Source organism: Wasmannia auropunctata, unplaced genomic scaffold (genome assembly GCF_000956235.1).
Source record: "Wasmannia auropunctata unplaced genomic scaffold, wasmannia.A_1.0 LD334204.1, whole genome shotgun sequence".
Classification (NCBI taxonomy): domain Eukaryota; kingdom Metazoa; phylum Arthropoda; class Insecta; order Hymenoptera; family Formicidae; genus Wasmannia; species Wasmannia auropunctata.
The window spans coordinates 1237019-1260531 of NW_012028686.1; the positions used below are offsets into that span (position 1 = coordinate 1237019).

A 23513-nucleotide genomic window follows, 5' to 3' on the forward strand; every position below is an offset into this window, starting at 1 on the left:
AAATAATTATTTTACACAGTAAAAAATAAAATAAATACACAATTTCTTACTACTTTCTCTAATTATATTTTAATATTATATACGAATTTAATATCACATTAATATGAATATTTCACCTTGCACTGTTCGAAGTGATGTTCTGTAAGTTGATCAATTGGAACCGCATCTAATTTATTTAACTTCTCTTCAACTTGTAGAAGCCATGCGTTTATTTCGTCAACATTAGGTTCATCCTTTTACGGAAAAAACATTTACATAATTAATATAATATTATATTAATTAATATTTAAATAATATTCAGATATATTGTAAAAACATGTATTTACCTCCGAGCCTTGACAAACTCGCAATCTTTTTTCTGTATTAGCTAATCTTATAATTACGTCAGATATTTTTTCCTTAAGTTGTTCGAGATACATAGAATCGCATAATTTTGAGAATTGATTTTGCAATATACACAATTTGTCTCTTATAACATTGAGACGGGGAATTACTTCAGTTAGAGTCTCCTGTAAATAATGACGTAATTATAAATTTCACAGCTTATAAAAAGGCATTTATATGTTCAATTTATAAATTCGGTGAAATTGCGATTAATATTCAACGTTATTTATGTTTATATCTGAAATATAAAATGTATAATCTGATATTATATATAGGATTTACTTACTCGTACATATATCGCATTCACCGGCAGGTCAGGCATACTTTTTTGTGTATCTAATTCCTTATTTATGCTTTCGACAGACATATTAACATATGCTATATTTTTATGCATGTCGCGTGACAAATCTAATGCCGATTCTAATATGGATTTGAATTCCGTTATGTGAAGACCAAGCTGAAACAGACATTTAAATATTTGAATCGATTTTTTAATATATTTTTTCTAAATAATAAAATAGAAATAAAACTAATGGGAGCTATAGCGCGGTAATAGCTCCCATTAACCTTATTTCTGTTTTATTATTTGACAATTTCGGGAATTTTTTAATTTTTTTTTTTTTTTCTAAAAGTATAAACTTATTAATAAACTTAGGTACCTTATTATATAATTCCTTTAACATGTCAATTCGCTTTGAAAATTTGTCGGACTCGGGAACAGCTTTATCTTCAACTAATTTTCTTCCAGTTACGATTATACATTCAATTTCACTTTTAATCTCACTTAAAGTTTGATAAAACCGCTGTAAAACAACGAATAAATTATTGTTTTGTGTAATAGTTTTTTTTTTAATTTATATGCAATATATGAATAAACATGTAACTACCAGACAATGTTTTAATTGACCCTCGATGACTTCAGGATCTTCTGATGATAATTCCAATAAGCAAGTTGCTTCTTCTATTCCCCTGAGTTCTCGTAAAGCTCTCGATAATCTGGGTTCTATATTGGTCGGACAACGAAAACGTTGAAACTTTCTCTGCACTTTGGCATATTTCTGTTCGATCAAAGACATTTGTTCTTGAAGTCGAAGTGCTGCTTCTTGCTTACCAGAAGCTTTGTACGATTCAATTTGTGATGCCATTTCTTCAAGCGTAGCATGCTGTTGTTCCAACTCTTCCATTAATTTCTGTAGCCACAATACATAATTATGCAAAAAATAAATAATATTTATTGTTTTATTGAGATATATATATATATATATATATATATATATATATATATATCATTCGCAATATGCTATATGCATTAGTAAAATTTTACATCTTTTTTATAATATAATAAATAATTAGTTAGTAAGGTCGATAAAAGATGCAGATTTTAATAATCACATTCTTTCGCGATCATGCTATTTCCAAAATAGTTATATACGTACAGAATAAAAAATATATTGATATATATATATAAAATTAACAACAGATATATATATATATATATATATCTGTATATATAACATATATATATATATATATATGTATATTAATAATTTAAATTATATATATAATAATTTAAAAAAAACAAAGATATATATCTTTACTCTGTTTTTAATTATTTTAAATTATTTGTGTAATGTATTTGTGTATATTATTGTAACTATTAAATGTTGACATTCTGCAAGAATTATTATATTGGTAAATATTTCTCATAACTTGTCGAATATAAAAAACGTACATCAAAAGATCTTAAAGGACAATCATAAGCAACAAAATATCGCAACATTGCTGTTCTATTATTCGATTAAATTGTATTATTCCTTTAATTAATGTGACATAATATACGTATCATTTATTTCATGAACAGACCTGGTAATCATGAGGCAAATCATCAGCAGTAAGGTCACAATCAAGACGTGCAGTTAGTACGGAGTCTATTTGTGTTAAAGAATGCTGAAGAGCAAGGATACGCCCTTCCGATTGTTGGGCTTGCTTCACTGATCCTTCCAACAGCTTGGCCCGTTGCCCTGCCTACTCAAAACATAATCTATCTTTCTAACTAAATTAACTTTATAAAGCAAGTATTAGACTTGCAATAATTGATCATTGCAGCTTTTTTCAGCCAAGCAAATATATAATACACAACCAAGTATATGTAACCCGTAATATTTAAACCCGTAATATTTAAAAATTTTCTTGAATATTTCGTTGGATATCTATAATTTTATTTATTCAGTTTTATCATTTAGCTTTTATATATTATAATTTTGCGCAAACATAATCGTTCTGAGCAATAATAATGCCACATGCGGTTACAAGCTGTTAAAGTCTCCAATCTTCATACTTATGTTTAACACATACATATAATTCTCCTTAATATAAGCTCCTCAGAATATATCTTAGTATAAATCATACACTTTATATTAGTGACAAACGTAAATATGTAGCGAGTATATGCATACCTGCTTGTTTAAGTTTTCCCATCGATTCGTTAATCCCTCTACGTCTGTTTCAATCGAATGAGTCATAATATTACTGTCAATAAGTTGTTTACCAATTTCTTGAATTTTCTCAAGTCTAGATTCTGGATGATTTCGTATGTAATTCTCTAAATCCTGAAAAATATATATAATATAAATAACCTTTGAGTGTATGTTGTGTGTATATTGTATTCACAAGAAGTCAGATAAAATTATAAAACTTTAAAGAGAAATAATTTAATTCTAAAAATATTTAAAATAGAAGCACTAAAAAATCTTTTTGAATTCTAATTTTTCTGAGCTAATTTTATTTAAATTATAAAGTAAATTATCACTAAACATTCATACAAAATTGAACAATACAATTTACTTACATCCAGCTCTTCCGAAATTTCTTCCGCGTCTGCAGCAGCTTTAGGCGATTTTTTTAATCGCTTATCTAACTTATCCAACCAATCACTTTCTTGCGCAACTAAAGCACGAAATTCTCCGTACTCATGACTAGCATTTTGCAAATGTCTGTAGCGTTCGTATATACGATCTGTAACGTCCGTCCATCGTGCATTTAAGAAAGTGAAGCGTCTACCAAGCTCTTGCACAGATGAGCCCTCCGAACTCAACAGTTTATCATTTCCCATTTCGTTCAAGTTCCTAAATTCTTCCACTCGTTTATCAATGTTGTCCTTTAGCGCTTGATACCGACCGCGAACTTGAAAAAGTTCCACTGATGATGTTATTCGCGATTCTATTGGTATCTCTTTTTCTAAACTTGACAGCCACTTTGTAAAATCTTCTATACCATTAATAATCTAACAGAAAGTAAAACCGTTATGCAACAAAAAACATTTATATTTTTATATATGAAGACTGTATGTACTTACATTATCATTTTTCTTCAAAGTACTCTCATATTTGTCGTTTAAACGTTTAGCCTCGTTAACAATTGTGTTCCACTTATATGTTACAGCTTCCAATTTGCTGTTTAACATACTTGCAAAATTGGGATCCGATTTTTCAAATATACCATTTGCCGATAGTCGAAGTGCTTCTATTTGCGGTTTCGTTTTATCTACTTCTTGAGAAAATGAGCGAATTTGCTGTAATTTATGTTCCGTTGTTTCAACATTATCCGTAATGTTATCTTTAGATAAATTTTCTAGGTACATTAATGATTTTTCCAACCAAGATTCAAAGATAGAAAGTTCGGTGTTAAATGTTTGCAAAATTGCGATATCTAAAACATACATTGTATTAATAAATTTATTGTGTAATTAATCGTAACAACTAAATGAAAAATAAGCATATGTTTTGCATATTATTTTTATATTTATTTTCTACTTACCTTTGGTAAGGGTCTGTTGTTTCTCTTCCAAAATGATAGGAATATCACTCCATTTAGTATTCAAATCCTGCAATTCATCTTTAAGCCGCTGTCCTGAAGAATCGTCATTTATCTTCGCTATTAAGTCCTGTCCAGTAGCGTTAACATATTTGAAAGTTTCTTCCTGTTCTTTTAACGAGTTTTGTATATTTTTTAATCTTTTCGTTTGCTCTTCCATATTCTTCTCATCCGACATAATTATATGTTCCGACAATAGAAAACTTTCCACATTATTAATAAATGATATCAGATTGGTGATTGCCTCGATATATTTTTTAGGCGGTGTTCGATCGATAGCATTAGTTATTTCAGTTAATCGCTCGGATAACCTGAATATATTGCATTTTAGTAAATAAGACAAATTTATAATATATATCTATATCTACAACAATACTTACATTGTGTATAAATTCTCCCAGTTAGAGAAAAACATTTTTACGTCTGTGTCCACATTACTAGTTTCTGTAACAACTTGATTTTCTGACAGCTCTTTTGCTTTTTCAATCATCTTTTTTATGCGCTCGTCATGGGATTTCATTGATTTCAATTTGACCTGAATAAAATATTTTAAAATTAAGCATTAAAATATTGCACGTTAAAAATTTTAAATTACATTAGAAAAGACATTAATTTTAGCCTTACCCTAAATAGTTCTATCTGATTGTTTTCTTTATTCATTTCGAACCACTTGGTGTAACTTTCCAACATCAAATTTAGACTAGCTAATTCAGTCCGGAACTTCTTTACCTCCTCCAAATAATCTATGCGTCTCTTTATCTCTTGAAGACGATTATTTGTCGCCGTCCAACAATTCTGTATGTCCTTAATCTTGGTTTCCTCTTCTTCGGTGGATTCGTTCGCATTTTTTAACTGGTCGATGAACTGTTTGCCAATTTCGAGAACTTTATCATAATCATTTTTGTGCGAGTCCATGTCCGCAAAAGTATCTTCGTAAACAACTTTTTTCTCTTCCACGCTTAATTCATCAAATACTCCCTCCGAACGGCCAATTTCTAAGTCGACATAATCTAACCATTTATATAGACGAAGTAATGCCGATTCAAACTCTTGTTTAATAATATTATCAACACGCCGTTTCTTCGAATCGCTATGTGGCGTTGACTGAAAAGAGAAATATTATGTAAGCCGGAGAAAAGCCGAATGCGAAAAATATTGACAGAAATGAGGAAAGGTAAACGTACTGTTGCAGTAATCTCGTCTTTATATGCTATACTTGTTACCGTTTCCGACATCCAATCGTTTCCTTTAATGGTAATATTCTCTTCGGACGTCAAGTCAAACTCAAATCCAGAATTTGTTATCTAATGCACAATACAATAGAGGTAAGAATTAAAGAGCAAAATATATATATTTATCTAAAACATAATATTCTAAATCACCCAACAAAATATTCTTAAATTACCCTTTGGGATTGAACTTCCATGATTTGTCCAACGGCTTCCCATCGATCCTGCAGGTTTTCGATCTTTTCCAGAATAGTCGCGTATTCTGAAGACGAACTGTTACCTTCTAAATTCTGAATTGATTCTTGTAGAGATGTTAATTTCTTCTGATTTATATCCATTTCCGCTTTAAGGATTTGCAACTTCTTTATTCTGTCCAATACTTCGCCGAATTCCGACGCCGGATTGGCTTCCATTTGCTTTAATGTAATTTCCGTTTCGTTCAACCATGCTACCAACTTTTTGTAATCATCGGTAATGTTCTGCCAAAGCGCAGACAGAGATTCCAATCGCTGACGTCGTTCCTCTTTCCACTGGCAGATGTGACTCCAACGTTCACCGAGAGCAGACAACTGATCTTCCATTTGCGCGTAAACCGCCTCGGAATTGTCTTCGTCCACGACCACTACCATGTTCCTCATACCATCGACCACGTCTTGTTGCGCATGAATATCCTGTTCTAATTCATTGAGATGTTTCAGTTGTTCCTCGAAGGTCGCTGGATTTAATTCGATTGCTGCCATCATCGAAATTCGATCTTCCGTTTTTGTCAACCATTGTCGTAATGCATCTAGCTGAGCCTGTTGCATTTGCATCAGGACCTAGAAATAGTCATAGATTTTATTTGTAAGAAATAAGTGAAAGTCAATTATTATATATAATATTACATATATTAAATATCTCTTTGCATTATATTATTTTTATCGACAAAATAAATATATATATATATACCTCGTGAATTCTTGTTTGCCTTTCCATAGCGCGCATTCGAAGTCCTTCCCAGCGAGAATTCAGTAAAGACATCTGCACGCGAACCTCATGCTCTTCATCTTTATGCAATCCGCCTTCAGCTAACAATCTCGCACCTTCCTCTAAAACAGTTCCTACTCCATCTTGATGACCGGATAGTTCCATCAAGAACGTTTCATGCTCGTGGAATTGTTGTTTCAGCATGTCTAGAGTCGAGCCTGGCTCGGGGGCATGATTCAGTTTATCCTCTGCCTCCAAAAGCCACGTTAGAACATCCTCCAGCGCAACCTGATAACCGCCAAGCTCGACGGAAACGTTTGTAGCTAAACTCATCGGGCGGGATGCTGGCATTCCGAAATTGCCGAACGTTAGAGTACTCTGTAAATTAATTTTTTTATTTATATCATACGTTGATACGATGTAATTCACGATTATTTTGCTAAATCACGATTCCACAGATACCTCTGTTCCTGGTGTTGTAACGGGACTAACTGGAGTACTGTCACTTGCGATTGAAAGATCTAGTTCACCAATGTCGTCTCCAGAATGCGGTAACGATTGAAAGAGACACGTAACGTACATCATTATGGATTTTTTATCCGGTACTGAAGTATTGACATCTGAAATAAAATATAACAAAATGATGTAACATCGACTTGCTAGAGCAAATTGTAGATATTTTGATAGATTTTACAATTTTCTATATATTTTTGAAAACTAAACTGTGATGCGATTGAAAATTTTCGTGTCAAATACATAAGATACAAAAAAAAAAAGAATTATCATCATTATATATAAGAAAATATCTTGAATTAAATTACCTTCGGGATCCAGAAGACGTTCAATATCAAGATGTTCTTGTGCGAGCCGAAAAGCATGATCCAATCTAGCATTTGGATGTTTACGCGCGATATTATTAAAGTCGAACAAGTGAGATTTCCACTTGTGTAAGATTGCGTTAAATGCTAAGCCGTCCGACCAAGACGTTGTAAAATTTTTAATATCAACACCAGGATAATTCTATTTAAAAAAAACAATAAATTATTGTTACTTTATTTTAACGATATTCGATATACGAATATTACATATTTGTAATATTTTTATATATTACCTGCGAGTTTTGACGACACCAAGCAAGGAGAGTTTTTTCTAAATTGGTCTGTTGTAATTCTGTCATTAAATCTTTCAAGTGATAATGCACCTGTTTACGTAAACACAAAAAAGTTGATTAATAATAAATTTGAAATAATTAATCGAGCGACATACCAATAAAAACCAGAATACAAATTTAACTGAAATGCTTTCGTTTTAAAGATATTTTCTGTTTTTATCAATTATAGAGTAAAAAGAAAATATTTTATACATTGCCGTTTCTATTTGATTACAAATCTAAATTAAGAAAGGTTAAGAGTTCAATTCTCACTAAAGGTAAATACGTTATTTCTTCAATATTAGTGTTAAAATTATTTTTGTCCTATATTAAGCCATACACTCGTAAATTAAATTTCGTTTAGAGACTTTCCAATATCCTCTAAATTTGAAAATAGAAAATCGTCTCGCGCATAAATTAGATTCCGTTTCGTATGATAAATTAAAACTTCGTGACATGAACAATAAACTGCTTATATATCAAAGGCATATTATAATCAGATTTTAAATTAAATAGGATTTAATTTACATTTTTTTTCTTATTAATGATAGTCTGCGGCATATAATTAGAAAGATATTATCGCCAACATTAGAAATGATATGAATTAAATTATTACAAATCGAAATAAAAAAGAATTCTATGATAATTTATATAATTTAATATTTGTATAAAAAATATCATCGGAAACTTACTTGCCAATGAAGAATAATACTCCACACCAAACCAAGTGTCAATTTAGGATTACCATCAACAATATCATTGCTACTAATATTGACAAGTTTCACCTAAAATATCATATAATATTACATGTATATAGCACTGACAGAAATTTATATAATTTATTTATATAAACAATATTTTCTAATTAATATAAAATAAAATAAGATTTGTCTTCGCGATCTGCTTCTGGTTCGCAATTCTATCGAGCAGTAATTTCGTTTGGCAGTTAAATAATTCTTAGCATAATACAGTATAAATGCCGCAGTTATATACTTACATTATTTTGTTCAAGAATTTGCAATGCTTTATTAACGTTATTGAGATGATGCACTCGCATCCGACCGCGTTCTCGTTTCTGTAAAACAAATATCTCCGCTATTATGTTATCTTCGTTTTAAAGAAAAAATACACACAATTATACTGGAGCTCGTTCGACCTGTTTTAACATAAAGCGTTCTAATTCTATATGGGCCATTGTGCAAAATAAATTTCAACGATGAAAGCGAACCACCTACGTGGGGCAATGCAAATGTCGCGGCGCGGTATTATATCTCGAGAATGGAACATTCTTACGCCTACCGTGCATTCGTAATCGTGCACTCTTATGCAAATATCCCCCGATGCACGCGCACCTGCTCGCAATTCGCCACGGCGAGCGCATGAGTGTTGCTGACGCGGTATGCATGAGGAATAATTTTATTAGGAAGCGCCGTCGGGACCATCAGGAGATGTTCTAACGATCACCTCCATGCGATCTAACAGCACTTTCGACAGTGCGTGTCTATCGTCGACGTCGGGGGAAAAACTCGCGCAAAATCACGGATCGCCGCTAAGCCGCGCTAAGCGATTATCGCGCGGTGCATGCATGCAGATAGGCTGCACGCGGCATACTTACGTAAGTCTTAGAAGTGAGCACTTCCAGCAGTGACAGCAAGCGATTTCCATCTCGTAAGTCGATGAACAGATCACTGATCGGGTCGTGATGATTCTACAGAAAATAAGACCGATTAAACATCCGTCTCGCGGATTTTTTTTTCCTCGTTGAAAGCATCCCTCGACATGCTATTATATCGCGTTAAGAGATAACGAACGTAAAGATACAGACACGCGTAACAAGTAGATACTTATTACGTTCCACGCATGGAGAGATTTAAGAGCGAAACTCCTCGCATACCGTGCATGCGGTACAGCCCCGCGAATAAATGGAGTGTGTATAATAACAGGCGAATGGTAATTGGACCGAACAAGATCCTTTACCTTGAGAAGCTGCGAATTTATCCATTTGGCGAACGTCTTCTTCTGCACGTCTTCTCGCTCATCTGCAACATTGTTATAATTATTATAATTAATAAACTTTTCGAGAAATTTGGCAAATCTTAAAACATTCTAAGAGAAATACTTCAAAATTATGTAATATTCAATATTTATATGAAATTACAGAGGTTATATATTTCATGTAACTAATATTACAATCCGATAAATTGACGTATAACCATCAAATATGTTATTAAATTTAGTTATCATTTTTCCAAAATTTTCTCTTTTAATAATCCGATAATTGATAACATATATAATCGGTGAAAATCGAAGAACACTTCTTAGATTTTTGCGTTTTGTGTGCAAACGTGAATTGAGCATGTTTAAAATAGTTTAGACAATCCAATCGTAATAATCGAGCCAAATTAACAATTAAAAAATGATAAATAATATGTGCATGCTTTGTGTCAACATATGTACATTTATGATCTAACATTATACATATATGTATGTACATATAATTAATGCAAAAATGCAGAAATAATTCATCGCTTATGCAACGTTGACATTGATTAGTTATTCCGCGAATATAATCTATATTTTTCTTTGTTTATAATTTACTATCAGATTTGCATTATAGGATCATCGAAAATTATTAAGGTTTACAGTTTCTCGTGAAATATCTCTTATCATACTAAGAAATAATCGGTAATCATAATTCAGAAGAAAACTGAGATATGTGACTTCTTTGATAACAAAAATAAACATGTATTTATTCCACGATATAGCTTATCTATTCTACACGGAAAAAACGAAGGTTTTGCTGGAAGGTCTAACAATTTTGCTGAATACAGATCTGAAAATAATTTTATTTGATCATCGAAATAATTTTGTTGGAAACTCAAAAATGAGAAGCATTGTAAAACGTTTTGATGTTCTAGCAACCAATTTGAATTTCCAACAAAATTATCTTCAGATCTGTATCCGCAAAATTTTTAGACTTTCCAGCGAAATCGTTCTTTTCATGTGGGCAAAATTCATTTATTTCAGCAAAGAAGAGACTTCGCGCGAATGTCACTTTGCCACGGAGAGATCCTCAATTATTCGATCTACGACAGAATGCTTAGAATACTTTCGCAATTTATAATACATTAAGTGGGGCAACAGTCGTTGATCTGCTGACGGTTTTACTCGCTCGTAGAATTATTTGCCGCGACGCAGCAACGGCGGCTCATCATCATCTATCGCGTTGACACTAGTTGACCTCGGTGACTGAAGCAGTAAACTCGAAATTTAGGTCGACCGAGACGGCAAGTCGCAAATACTGTAAGTACCTGTTCACTTTATCGGATTGCTAAGTACACGAGACGGTATATGCTGTCGACCGACTCGTCACCATCACGGCGGTGGCGAATTGATCGCATGCTGATTTCATGCGTCGTGATGCAACCAGCTTATAAGGAAGCTACGAGCATCGGCACGCCGATAAAAATAGAAAGATAGGTGATGTCAGCTTTCACGCATTTTAAGCGCTTTATGTTTACTGATGTGGAATCGTTATTCCCGCACGCGTTTTCGCGAAATATATATATCCTTCCAGTATACTTCTGTCACGTCTGAAGAATTATATTTAGACGAGCGACACGCGCCACTTGCATCGCTGCATATTAAATTAGCGCCACGTGGAAAAAAAAACTCACAAGTATCACCGTCACGCAACGCACGAAAGGATCTTGTCAGTGATAATTTTTAAATTGTATTTCTGTCCGTTTATCACTTCTCGCGAGTATTCGAAAAAAAAATTCTGTATCGTATTTTCCGATCGATAATCGTGTGAAAAAAATAACATGCAAACATTTTACGTCAATCCCCAAACGCGGAGAGAACTCTCTTTCCTCTTTCCATAAATGCAACGTGCCATTCAGTACGCTTGGCGGTCCAGAATACTCAACTCCCCATTTGGAAACTGGAAGTCATCTATAATCGATAGCGCTCTTTAACGAAGTCTCAAGGAAAACACTAACCGACAGACGTTACCGATGAATGAATGAATGGACGTACCTATCTCTTAGGAAACGTAATTTACGTGAGTAACATGCAGGCGGGAAGAAATCGCAAATGGTGATCATGTACTTAAAGTAAAGTAAGCCGTGAGATCAACGCACGCAAGACAGTCTGTTTCGTGCGGAAGTCCTGGTCGCCCTGGAGCTTACCTCATAAAAGCTCAGGGTCATTACAGAAAGAATCATTATAAAAATTAACGAGATTGTCGATTCAGAAGACAAATAGAAAGAAGAATAGACTCTAGTAATTTTTATTTTATTTATCATTGTGTTATATTTTTATACACACAAACGCGATGTTATATTTTTATTATTTTTATATTTTATTACTGATTCACTTTGTCTGATTATAAATTAATCAGACAAAGAGAAATCAGATTATCTGTTAATCTGACGTTCGTTGATGTTGCTGTAATCGGTTAAATTGTATAATATTCTATATGTAACAAAAGATTGTCGAAATTACCAACGTGTAGAAATTAATGGCCAAGTGTAAAACCAATAAATGATTTATTTAAACCCCAAATAATATTATTGACGATCTCCGTTAAAAGGTAGGCGCTAATTAATAAGCGCAAAAATTGCGGTTCTGTTCAGGGCGGTAAGATATCTTCGTCCAGTCCTGCGAAAATACGGCGCTTCCGAATATGGTGCAACGAGTTTCTTATGTACGATCCGGCGATTTCTTTCTCCGAACGCCCGTACATCTTCTGTCAAAGGATCTTATCACGCCGTACCGAGGTCTGAATCGTGCATATAACGATTTCTCATTATGTCAGGAATGTGAAAAAATAGTGCTGACGCGTGTATCAACATTTAATGTGGATAATTAACTCGACAAAGATCTTAAACGTACGTTTATAACGAAGATTGAGATGTAACTGATTTTTGAAGGGATAACTGATAATAATGACCCAAATTTTATGATAAACTATTAATACCGTGGTCGTTAATTACGAATTGTATATGATATTAATACGTACAATATTAATTAAATCATATAGCACGCAAAAATTTAAGCACATAATTTATATGGCACATTAAAAATTTAAGTTTTTACAATATAAAATTTAAACATACCAAACTTAATATATGTGTTAAGAATTAAGGATTTGTTTATCTTTTACATGTGATCAAAGAAAAATAAAATCAAAATCCAGTTATTTATTCATAAATCCACGATTCAAATAGGCATTTTTCTTCTATTAAAATCAGGTGCACACGTATATAAACTATTGCCATTATAACTTTATAATGGAATATATTTTATGTCAAGTTGGTCAGAAAATATTTGTTAAAATCCGACTTGGTCTAAGAACGACTCTGTTTAGGTATGCACATCCGCTCATTTTCTTTCAAAGCATATAGTATAAACAGTAACATACCACCATTAAGCAAACAGAGGACTTGTGTCTGTAAATACTTCGCTTTACTATAAATTAGCACACGCATGTGTGGCTCAAAGTATGCACCGTTCTTAGAAAATTATATTTTAACGTCAATATTTGTTAACATACTTCATAACTCTTTATTTTACTGATATTTTTTAATTTTATATTTTAATGTTGTAATAATTTCTACATCAAATTTCGAAAATAAGTATCATCTTTAGCTATTCTTTTGATAAGATACTGTCCAAAATTTTATATCCATGATTCGTAAAATTAAATTTTTAAATTTTGAATTATATTATTATTGACTACTGTAATATTGTTAATAGCTTGTAAAATTAAAGCAGTTGTGGCATTTTTAAAATATCAAGGAAACGAAATTAATTTTTTCTGTACGAAAAATTACACCGGACTGTCTTATCAAGTTATAAAACAAAAATTTATCATCAAAATATAAATAAATACATCATAAACACGACTATAATGAAAATTTGATTATTTAAATCAATCTAGATAAGTTTACGTTGCACGTTTGATGCGATAACCGTTTATTGCATCGTTAATCGACTGAAAGCTGCGTTTGCATAACCGACAATCGCGAGGGTTGAACGAACCACAAGTTAACACATCGATAACACTTCGTTGGGGAAACAGTGCCAGTCACGTGAAACTATCGCTAAACTTAGCTAGATTCCCATCGACGCGCGGCCTCTCCTCTTCTCAACTACAGAAAAATCAAACACATCAAATCGACCGATTGAAATTTTTCAGAATGAACGATCTTCTACGAAAAGAGATTTTCTTCTTTTGCATCTTGTTATTTCATTATAATAATATTTTTCTTTTTGAGATCTCTGCACAAAAAGAACAATTTTGCTGAATCCAGATTTGAAAATAATTTTTGTTCAATAATCAAAATAATTTTGTATGAAAGTCAAAATAATTACTAGAATATCAAAACATTTTATAGCAATGCTTATCAGTTTTAACATTCCAACAAATTATTTTGATGATTCAATAAAAAGTTATTTTCAGATCTGTTTTTAGCACAATTTTTAGACCTTTCAATAAAATCGTTCTTTCCGTGTGCGCGCTTTAAACTTGCAACGGCAAAAAAGATATCTAATTGACAGATATGCTCTCAATACTTTTAATATTTTCTTATTGACGCAAACGGTTTTTCTTTTTATTAAAATAATATAATATCATAGTTATACACAATTATTATATATAAATAAAATAAGATGCCAAATAGAAATTGTCCAGTTTGTAAAATCTAATCAAATATATACTAACATACATTTTTATAGTCTTTGTTAAAGAATAGGTTAACACGCACACACACAAGTTCTCTTTTTAAATTGTTTTCAATAGTACGTCTTACACGGAAAGAACAGTTTTGCTGAATCCAGATCTGAAAGTAATTTTTGTTCAATAGTCAAAATAATTTTGTGCAAAAGTCAAAATGATTACTAGAATATCAAAACATTTTATAACAATGCTTATTAGTTTTAACATTCCAACAAATTATTTTGATGATTCAACAAAAAATTATTTTCAAATCTGTATTTAGCAAAATTTTTAGACCTTTTAACAAAATCGTTCTTTTTATGTAGTAGTAGCAATAGCACTGTCTTTACAGTAATAATCCATTAAATATTTGATTATCTATAATGAATCTAATCTCAATTTATTTTGGTGATCTATAAACTCTGATAATAAACTTAATATTTCGCAATATTCTGAAAAAAATGCGGTGATATTGAGCGGTAATTACACGTCTCGCACTATTAATGATGTTCACGCCGGAGATAATTACACCATTCGCGGCATTCTGGATTTGTTTTGCTGCAGTAGTGCTGTCTTAAGATCGAGTATCAGTTGCCAAGGTTATATCATTTTTTACAGCATACTATCGATCAAGATAATATCTTCTGGCGCAAGTTAATACCATTCTTAACCGTTCTACTAGTCGATTAGATACGCCGTTTCTCGTGCCTTTTCCCTTTAAATCGAACGGAACAATCTACCACTGGAATTCACGCGAATGAAAATAACCGAAGATTACCGAGTCGTCGATCTGCGAGTAACTAATTCTTTAAGTCTTTCTGTGACGGGGCCTTTAAAAGAGATTATCGAAAGCACTTCTTCTCGTCTCTCCGTTAAGTGGGAAGCGCGAGGGGGAACAGAGAGACGCGAAACGATGGAAAAACGAACTCGGCGAGCGCCTATCGCTTATTCAGCGATAAACCGGATTGCACACTTTATATTGCTTTCGTCGGGATAATTTGCGACCGTGCGGTTGCAGCGAAAAGTGCGAATTTACACGCGAAAAACCAATCGGCTTAATCGAACGAACGCCGCAACTCGCCTATCGCCCAGCTAATGCCATGGCCAATTCAGCCCGCATTCTCGTTTAGTTGCAGCTGGCTTCTCTCGCCCTATACTGGCAATGAACGTAGTTTTCATGTGTGACGAATAAAATCCAGAATCAGATGGCCGCGTCTCTAGCGCTACATGTGACCCAGAATAAAGATTACGATCCTCCGTACAATATTCTTACTTACACGCACTTACAATCATCACGAACAACGTGGTCGTTTGTGTCATATAAAACATGATTCATGTTAAAAGAACGCGACGTAAAATCGCGCTTAGCATTAAAAATATGAAAAGTCGCGGGATAAATCTCTTGGAAAATTTTAATACGTATAAATTTAAAGCATTAGCCAATAAATAAATTTTCGATAAACCGTTTACCGAAATTAAAGAAATAGTTTTCTATAAAACGAATGTCTTATAAAAATAATTTCAAAGTCGTGAATGTCATTAAAATTTAATAAGATATGCACTGAGAGAAGAAAACAATTGCAATTAACATAATGTATAGTAATTTTCGGCGCCAACTGTACATATGTTCGGTAGAACTGTAAATATAATTATTATTACTAAAATTATAGGAATAACGAATAAAAATAGTACTAACCATATTAATTATTTTACTATGCAATTACAGTTGCAAATACCGAACATTTTTCTCTCAGTGTATGTGTGAAACGTAAAGAAATTAATGAGACATATACAATACATCAAAAACACTTCTTTAATAGATTTTGTACGCTAATTCATATTAAGACTTTCGTTTTTTTTTTCTGTGGGACAGTGTGATAATCTGAATCCGCATAGATCAGAATGTCGTATATATTAGAATAATTAGATAACAAAAACCTAAATGTGCCACCGGCTGAATCTCTCCGGCTCGATGGCGCCAAGCTGGGCGCGTACGCCGGGAGCAGCATGTATACCTACTATGCAAATAAACCGACCGCGTAGCGAACAATTGTTTAAACGAGCTGACAATGCGGACCACTATACCGGCTGTGCGAGTGCGGCACACTTCTTCCCTCTGTGAATGTGCCTGTAGCACGCGTGTCGTTGGCCCTAACCACGCTATGAAAGGTTTCGCGGGTCAAACGTTCTGATGGGACCGAATAATGCCAGTGCGTGCCTTCACGAGAGTGTTCAACTATGACAACGAGCTCGGTAGCTAACGAAATTATCAAGGGTCCGTATGGGAACGTGAGCCAGTCCGGATGGGTGCGCGTTATGTGTTTCTCACGTGATGATTATCAGGCGCCGATTGAAAGCCATACCGGCAATTTGTCGTATCTCGGAATAAAATTTGCTGATAAAGCTCCATGAAGAAATTATTTTTTTTTCCTTTAGAAATCTAACATTGAGAATTTTTTATATCGCTTCAAAAGTTTCATGAAAAAACATTAACATCAATTAAAATAAAAATATTACGATTTATTATTATGACAACGCGAAATATAAGCATTTCGTATTTTCAGATTCTTATTTTTCTTCTTGTTTAATCGTTAGAGCTCTTTTTAAAGTGTCAGATCAGAAATTCTAGAAAAGGATCAAAACTTTATCATTCCTGAAAATAATGTTAATTTCAGAGAGATCGATCGTTGAGAGATGGAATATCTCTCTCTCTCTCTCTCTCTCTCTCTCTCTCTTTCTTTCTTTCTTCAATGTAATCATCTTATTTTAATTAGTAGAATAATCGAATAAGTAAGTAATGTAAAATCAGTTGTAAGGCTGGTACATAGGGTGGGACCAATATCGTTAACATCATGATGTAATACATGCATTTTTAATTGAACAAAAAATGAGGGGAGTGGCAAAGCGTTGATTAATCGATGCAGCTGTCTGTGTTCATCAGTATATATATATATATATATATATATATATATATATTGTATTTCGGCCAATTTATGCACTTAAAAAAATATTTACGTGTTTTTATTATGATATATATTATGAACGATATCGAATTCATTGTAGTGTAAATACTTTATTGTAAATTAATTTTTAATATACATATACATATATGTTATAAATACAAGATGCTTTTTTAATTTCTGACAATTGTCACATGTGATAACGTTTTTTGTTGAAGATTCGAAACTCTATTGCTCGTTTCCGCCAATAAAGATTAACTTTAATCCCGGTTTAACTTACTCTTCGTCTTTTTCTAATTCTTAGAACTGAAAAGAAAAAATATATATATATTTTTAAGGCTTTATGTTTTTATTTTTTATTCATTACATATAAATAATAATGTCATTTATTTAATAACTCCGGGTATTATAGCAATTATTTTACTCAAATTTAATCAATTAATTAGTGCAATATAAATCTTGTGTGAATTTTCTCTAAAAGGAGCTGCTTTTTCATGCTTTGATCTATATCGAATTCTGCATAAATAACTCCTGTAAACATAATAATATAAATATTACCAAACTAGAACGACTTTCTAAATACTATACAGAAATATGTTGATCGTAACATTTAGTAATGGTTCATTGGCCTGCTACAACGAATACAGCAACGTTCAGGGAACGTGCGATCTAAACGAGGAAAATTTAATCGAATAGAAAGTATTAATGCTAATTAAATTAACGACCAATTAGCCTGGTTTGTAGGAGAGCATTTAAATTTACAATTACATATTTAAGTCCGTAGCGCGTGTTGCAATTTGCAAATGATGTAGTTTCATGATGCAAACGTCAATTCTTTATAAATACCGCCCTATGCAGCTGAATTATAAAAAATAATTTGCAGTAAATTATTTGTTCTCTTGTTAAAGAAGCTAATAACGTCGAAATACGTATTTTCTTTGTAAACTAGAATTATATTTGCAATTACGTTATACATATATTTTTTATGATCTAAATTTTATAATAGTTTAATAGGGGCCTACAAAACATAAGCTTCTTCATAAAAAAAAATAATAAATATTTATTATTGATAATAATAAATATTTATTAACATAAACAGTAATAACAAGTTACATTAGGATATTTCCAATCTGTTAAAACTAACGATGCTTGACTGTATTTTTTAAAAAGTAAATCTTTTTTAGTATGTAAAAATATTCCGCAATAATTTAAACGAACTAATATGGCAATTTGTTCACAAATTTGTTTCCAGTTATTTATTTCTCAATTTGCATTCTACAATTTATTTAAATCTATTTGTCCGTCATATTTGTAATAGTCCAACGACACATTGTTTCACGTTTGTAATAATCTCTAACGACACATTGTTACAACATTTAAATTAATATTTTATTTATGCCAATATATTTGCATAACTGTATATATTAATACAACATGATCGTTTTTGCGTGCGCGCGTCATCTTTTTGACGGTACAGTAATTTTGTATGAAACTCAAATTTTACAAAACCAATTCAAACTCAAGATTGTATATCGCGTGCTCAATGACTCAATAAAACATACGTGACGTATCGCACGTATGTCACCGCGACGACTTTTAAAAGCTCTAATATGTATACGTAATGATAATAGTGTAAATCAGCGACATATTAATTTAATATAGAGTTACATTTCGTAGCTAAATAAACATTCTCGTCGCATTTTACCAATGGACTTTTCTATGCACACAGGTGTAAATGGGTATAGGCACGTGCGTACTGAAATCAGTGTCAGCGCTCGTAAGCTCTTAACATGCACGTGTACTGATCCTCAATTCTGACGTATGCATGCCTTTCGCCGAGTTCCCGCGCGCCGAGCGCAAATAATTTCAAGATAAGATAAGTTACGCGCTCGGGACGTAGATACTTCCATTGCCTACTGCGGGTGACAACACGAAAAACGTGGCCAGGCAACTGTATATAGGCGTGTTCTTTTTAGCTAAACTTCTTGCATCGTTCATCTTTTCTCTTTTTCTTCAACACGAAGAGAAAAAGAGAAAAGCTGAACCGTGCAAGAAGTTCAACCGGCCTTTATATTCAAGTAGTTATGAAGGTATATATATACCTATATATATATATATATATATATATATGTATACAGAACAATAAAAAAAGTACATTGACGTAAATCAAGCGATTGAGCACAATTTATTCAATGTGACGTTTTTACACGATAGATAAAGGTTGGATTTATTACGCAATAAAAATCATTTGAAATATTATAATTAGATGAAAGTGAAAGCAAGAACGAAACTCTTATCAGTTTCCCCCCTTCCACGTATCGCGTTTTTTTTTTGTAAAATTTAATGTTGAGTTTAGGAATACAAATATTCATACTTGACAAGACGATCTACGAAATCATAAGGCTTCAAAGATAAGACTGTGAGTACTATGACTCATCTCATGGATTTTCTAAAGTTTTCATATTTATGCTTGTATGTTGCAATAACAAACTAATCAGACACATTTTAAAGCGGAAGGCCAAACTAATTAAGATCGTGTGATTAAAAGAAGTCGTACTGTAGTCGTAAAAACTCTGATACACGTAGAAGATGTCACGATGTAAGAAACGACAGTACACGGCTAACGAATAGAAATGAATAGGATCAGTCGGCATAATTGTGACACGCAGATAAATATCAGAAATATTTCTTGATGACGAGTCTAATAATCATTGTAAAATTCTCAAAAATGATAATGACTTGTTAGATAAAGATTGCCGAGTATAACGACTATCTGTTGTATTATCGAAAAGCATTGCGATGTCGCGCAATACCTTCGAGTTTACCTTCGAGCGTCACAATTAATATCCCGAACAATTATATCGAAAGATCGCGTCAGATTTAAGCGATATCGTTCAAGGCCGCGCTCCGAAAAGATCCTGCACACAGCGAGGAGAGGCTTGCATTTGCCAGGTGCAAAATGACACGCGCGCGAGGTGGCCACGTGCGGAACAGAGAAAGAATCTCGCCGCGCGAGGCCCCACGACGTGCCCACACGCCCACATACGACGCCGACGTCATACGTTTACCACACCACATACGTACGTGTGTAAACGTAAACGTAAACATACATACATACACACACGCACGCACCTATGTAGACGACTTCCATCTTGAGATATTTGGACGACAGCCGACGTTAATACCCAGAGACACGAGCCGCGATCGCATCCAGCCACCGGCGACGCGCCGCGACGCCGTCGATCGGATCGCACACACGCGCATGCACGCGCGAGGTAAAAAAAGGAGTTAACCGCCGAGGTTAGAATCGGCGCGTTCGCGCGCGCGCACGCGCCCACACGAGGATGCTACGCCACTTGTTGATTCTGACAAGTCAAGAGGCACACCGGCCACACCGGACACGATACGCACTCACGCGCGCGCACACACATACGCACACCGCACCAACGCACTCGTCGCCCCGCCGCACGCGCGCTCGCACGCATCAACTCTTTAGCTTTCTCCTTCTCTCTCTGTCTCGCGAGCGATCTCCGTTTGGAGCCTTCACGACCGTCGTCGTAGCCGGAGGCCGCGCGACGAGACACACCGTAACATCGCGATCGACCCGCACGATCTTCACACGGGTCTGCCACTAACCGTCGATTTCGGACGGACGCGCGGCGGTGAGCCACAACACAACGACGCCGACGACTCTCGCGAGCGCAGGAAAAGGAGCAGAAGACACGGCGGTACGACGACACACGTCCTCCTCTCGCGAGCTAACGTCAATCGTCGACTGCCAAACGCGGCGCACGCCGGCCGAGCCACGAGCGAACTGGCAACCTCGGACGCAGCTCGTAAGGCCCAACTTCCCTCACCACGGTGCACCATCGACGGCGGCGGCGTAGCTCCGTTCTCGTCTCGCCGACGCGGCGATGCTGCGAAACCCTCCGCGTTGCGTATCGCGCTCCTTCTCGCTCCAATCGCGAGGGAATTTCCCCTTTCTCCAGGCGCACGCCCGTTGGGTCCCCTCGGATAATCCGCGCGCGTACGAGGGAATGAAAATAATAAAAATTTTACAATCGCGTCTTCGTTGAGCCTACGTTGAGGGAAAAACGAGGACGAATGTTCGATATAGCGTGTGTTATTTCTAATTGAAAATAAGTTTCAATGTAAGCTGAAGATCGTGGGCTTAGAGAGAGATTTAAAATAACCATACACGGAAAGAACGATTTTGTTCAAAGATCTAAAAATTTTGCTAAATACAGATCTGAAAATAATTTTTTGTTGAATCATCAAGATAATTTGTTGGAATATTAAAACTGATAAGCATTGCTGTAAAACGTGTTGATATTCTAGCAATCATTTGACTTTCGCACGAAATTATTTTGATTATTGAAACAAAAATTATTTTCAGATCTGGATTCAGCAAAATTGTTCTTTCCGTGTAGAATTAAAAATAATTAAATACTATAATGTGTATATAATATGTGTACTAATATGTATATAATGTACAATAATAGAATAATAGAAAGGAAGCACATTTCAGAAATGTATTACGTGTAATGAGTATATAATGTAATTGTGAATATTAAGTCATGAATTGCATTATTCACACTCTACACAGAGTAAGATTCTTAATTATTATCGTTTCTTTCTCATATGTATTATGTCCGTGTCTTCCGTGGCACACGTTTCAATGATCCTTATAATGCCATTGTTTGCAAATAAAGAACGAAGAAGTAATCTCAAGGTGAGGGGACCTTTCGATCGCGGAATCAGGTGACTGGGCCTTGCTTCGTAAGGCCCAGCGTATCACAGGTAAACAGGGATTCAGAAACCAGAGGAAGTATACTACTGATGAAACAGGTATATAGATGCGTCCTGGGGGCTCGCGGTTGCGGCCCGCCAAACGAAACTCAAATCTACAATCAGCTGCACGATCTGAAGGCGGGATGATTCGTGTGCACGTGTGTAGACTACGGTAGACAGTTCTCGTGCATGTAAAATTTAGAATATAGACAATGGCCGCGTTCAGCAGAATGTTTATTTTACAACTGAAAGTTCTGTTGCTGAGATAGAGGACTATTACTCTAAATCTAAAAATATATGATTCAATCAGCAGCGCGAAGAAAACAGTTGCAAATAAACGTCCTGTTAAACGCGACCAGTATAATAATATAACAATGTCTTAAATCCTAAATTGATATAATGAATTATTCATTATGAAACCTCGTATACCACGAATTTTATTTTAGTGGTCAATTTTATGAAAAGTGATAGATTTCACATGGATATCGCATGGATTTCACATGGATTCACATGGATTCTATAGTATATTTCTTGTGATTAAAAAGATTTAAAATGGATATATAAGTCCATAATTAACAGCGTTCCCGCGAGCACTTCATATAAATCTTCGCTTTAAATATATCTAATGTATACTTAAAGTAAATTCTATAAGTTACAAGAATTCCAATTCTGCTATGAACTTTCATTTCTCTCCGCAACCGAAGAGATCTTACGATCGATCTGTTTTCAGTTTTAAACGATCTTTAACGAGAATCATCAAACTAGAAATATGCGGGACTAAAAATTCTGATCTTCGTCCCGATACAACGAATAACTGGTACATTTTGCGCCAATCCTAATATATTCTCGATAGTGGTTTGTAAGTGTATCACGGAAATGCTCGTGTCAATAACCCAGAGATAGCATCTTGATGTCGTTACATATTGGCCTCACCGATAGCGTTATGCATGGTCGCACGCCTGGTTCACGCGTTGCGTGTATGAATCTAATTAATTTCATATCTAGTATCTGTTTGCGGTAATGCCAATTAGTATTATGGGCTACTTAAGGTAAAACCATCAGCTGTTTGAACAGTATTTTTGTCTGCGTGTTTTAAAGCTCTCGATTCATAAATCTCATATAGGTGTGTACGGTGTGTACGAAAATTTCCTACAAATTGTGTGATTTATTACTCTGATATTTTTGTTTAATATTTTGATAAAAATGTAATTGAATATGCTTGCTATGCTTTAAGGATATACTAAGGGGATTAAGAAATTTTAATAAATTAAAGCTGACAAACTCAATTATTTTTTTTTATTATTCTTCAATATAGCGTTGTGGTAAAATTGAGCAATTTTAGATTTTAATTGAAATATTTATCGTTGTAAACTGCGGCGATATATCTATATTCTATACGCTCAGCATATTTTATACGTGTGTGTGTGTGTGTGTGTGTG

At 34.0% G+C, this 23513-nt stretch overlaps 1 protein-coding gene across 11 annotated transcripts in view; it reads right to left on the reverse strand.

Annotated features, from left to right (window-relative positions):
- Positions 1–23513, reverse strand: part of LOC105459190 (dystrophin, isoforms A/C/F/G/H-like) — a 440003-nt gene that overhangs the window by 409766 nt on the left and 6724 nt on the right. For 8 of the 11 annotated variants that reach the window (XM_011704998.1, XM_011704999.1, XM_011705001.1 and 5 more), the window contains 22 exons: positions 9580–9641; positions 9218–9310; positions 8600–8677; positions 8295–8387; positions 7564–7653; positions 7274–7472; positions 6915–7072; positions 6435–6830; positions 5663–6304; positions 5442–5561; positions 4882–5361; positions 4638–4792; positions 4201–4568; positions 3740–4092; positions 3233–3667; positions 2841–2993; positions 2248–2409; positions 1272–1574; positions 1044–1187; positions 671–841; positions 327–509; positions 117–233 (listed from right to left, as the gene is read on the reverse strand). In XM_011704998.1, coding sequence (XP_011703300.1) covers positions 117–233; positions 327–509; positions 671–841; positions 1044–1187; positions 1272–1574; positions 2248–2409; positions 2841–2993; positions 3233–3667; positions 3740–4092; positions 4201–4568; positions 4638–4792; positions 4882–5361; positions 5442–5561; positions 5663–6304; positions 6435–6830; positions 6915–7072; positions 7274–7472; positions 7564–7653; positions 8295–8387; positions 8600–8677; positions 9218–9310; positions 9580–9641 — 4955 coding nt within the window. Of the gene's footprint in view, positions 1–116; positions 234–326; positions 510–670; positions 842–1043; positions 1188–1271; positions 1575–2247; positions 2410–2840; positions 2994–3232; positions 3668–3739; positions 4093–4200; positions 4569–4637; positions 4793–4881; positions 5362–5441; positions 5562–5662; positions 6305–6434; positions 6831–6914; positions 7073–7273; positions 7473–7563; positions 7654–8294; positions 8388–8599; positions 8678–8901; positions 9174–9217; positions 9311–9579; positions 9642–20415; positions 21094–23513 lie in introns of those variants that run through there. The other 3 variants (XM_011705002.1, XM_011705006.1, XM_011705007.1) reach the window with 3 other exon arrangements.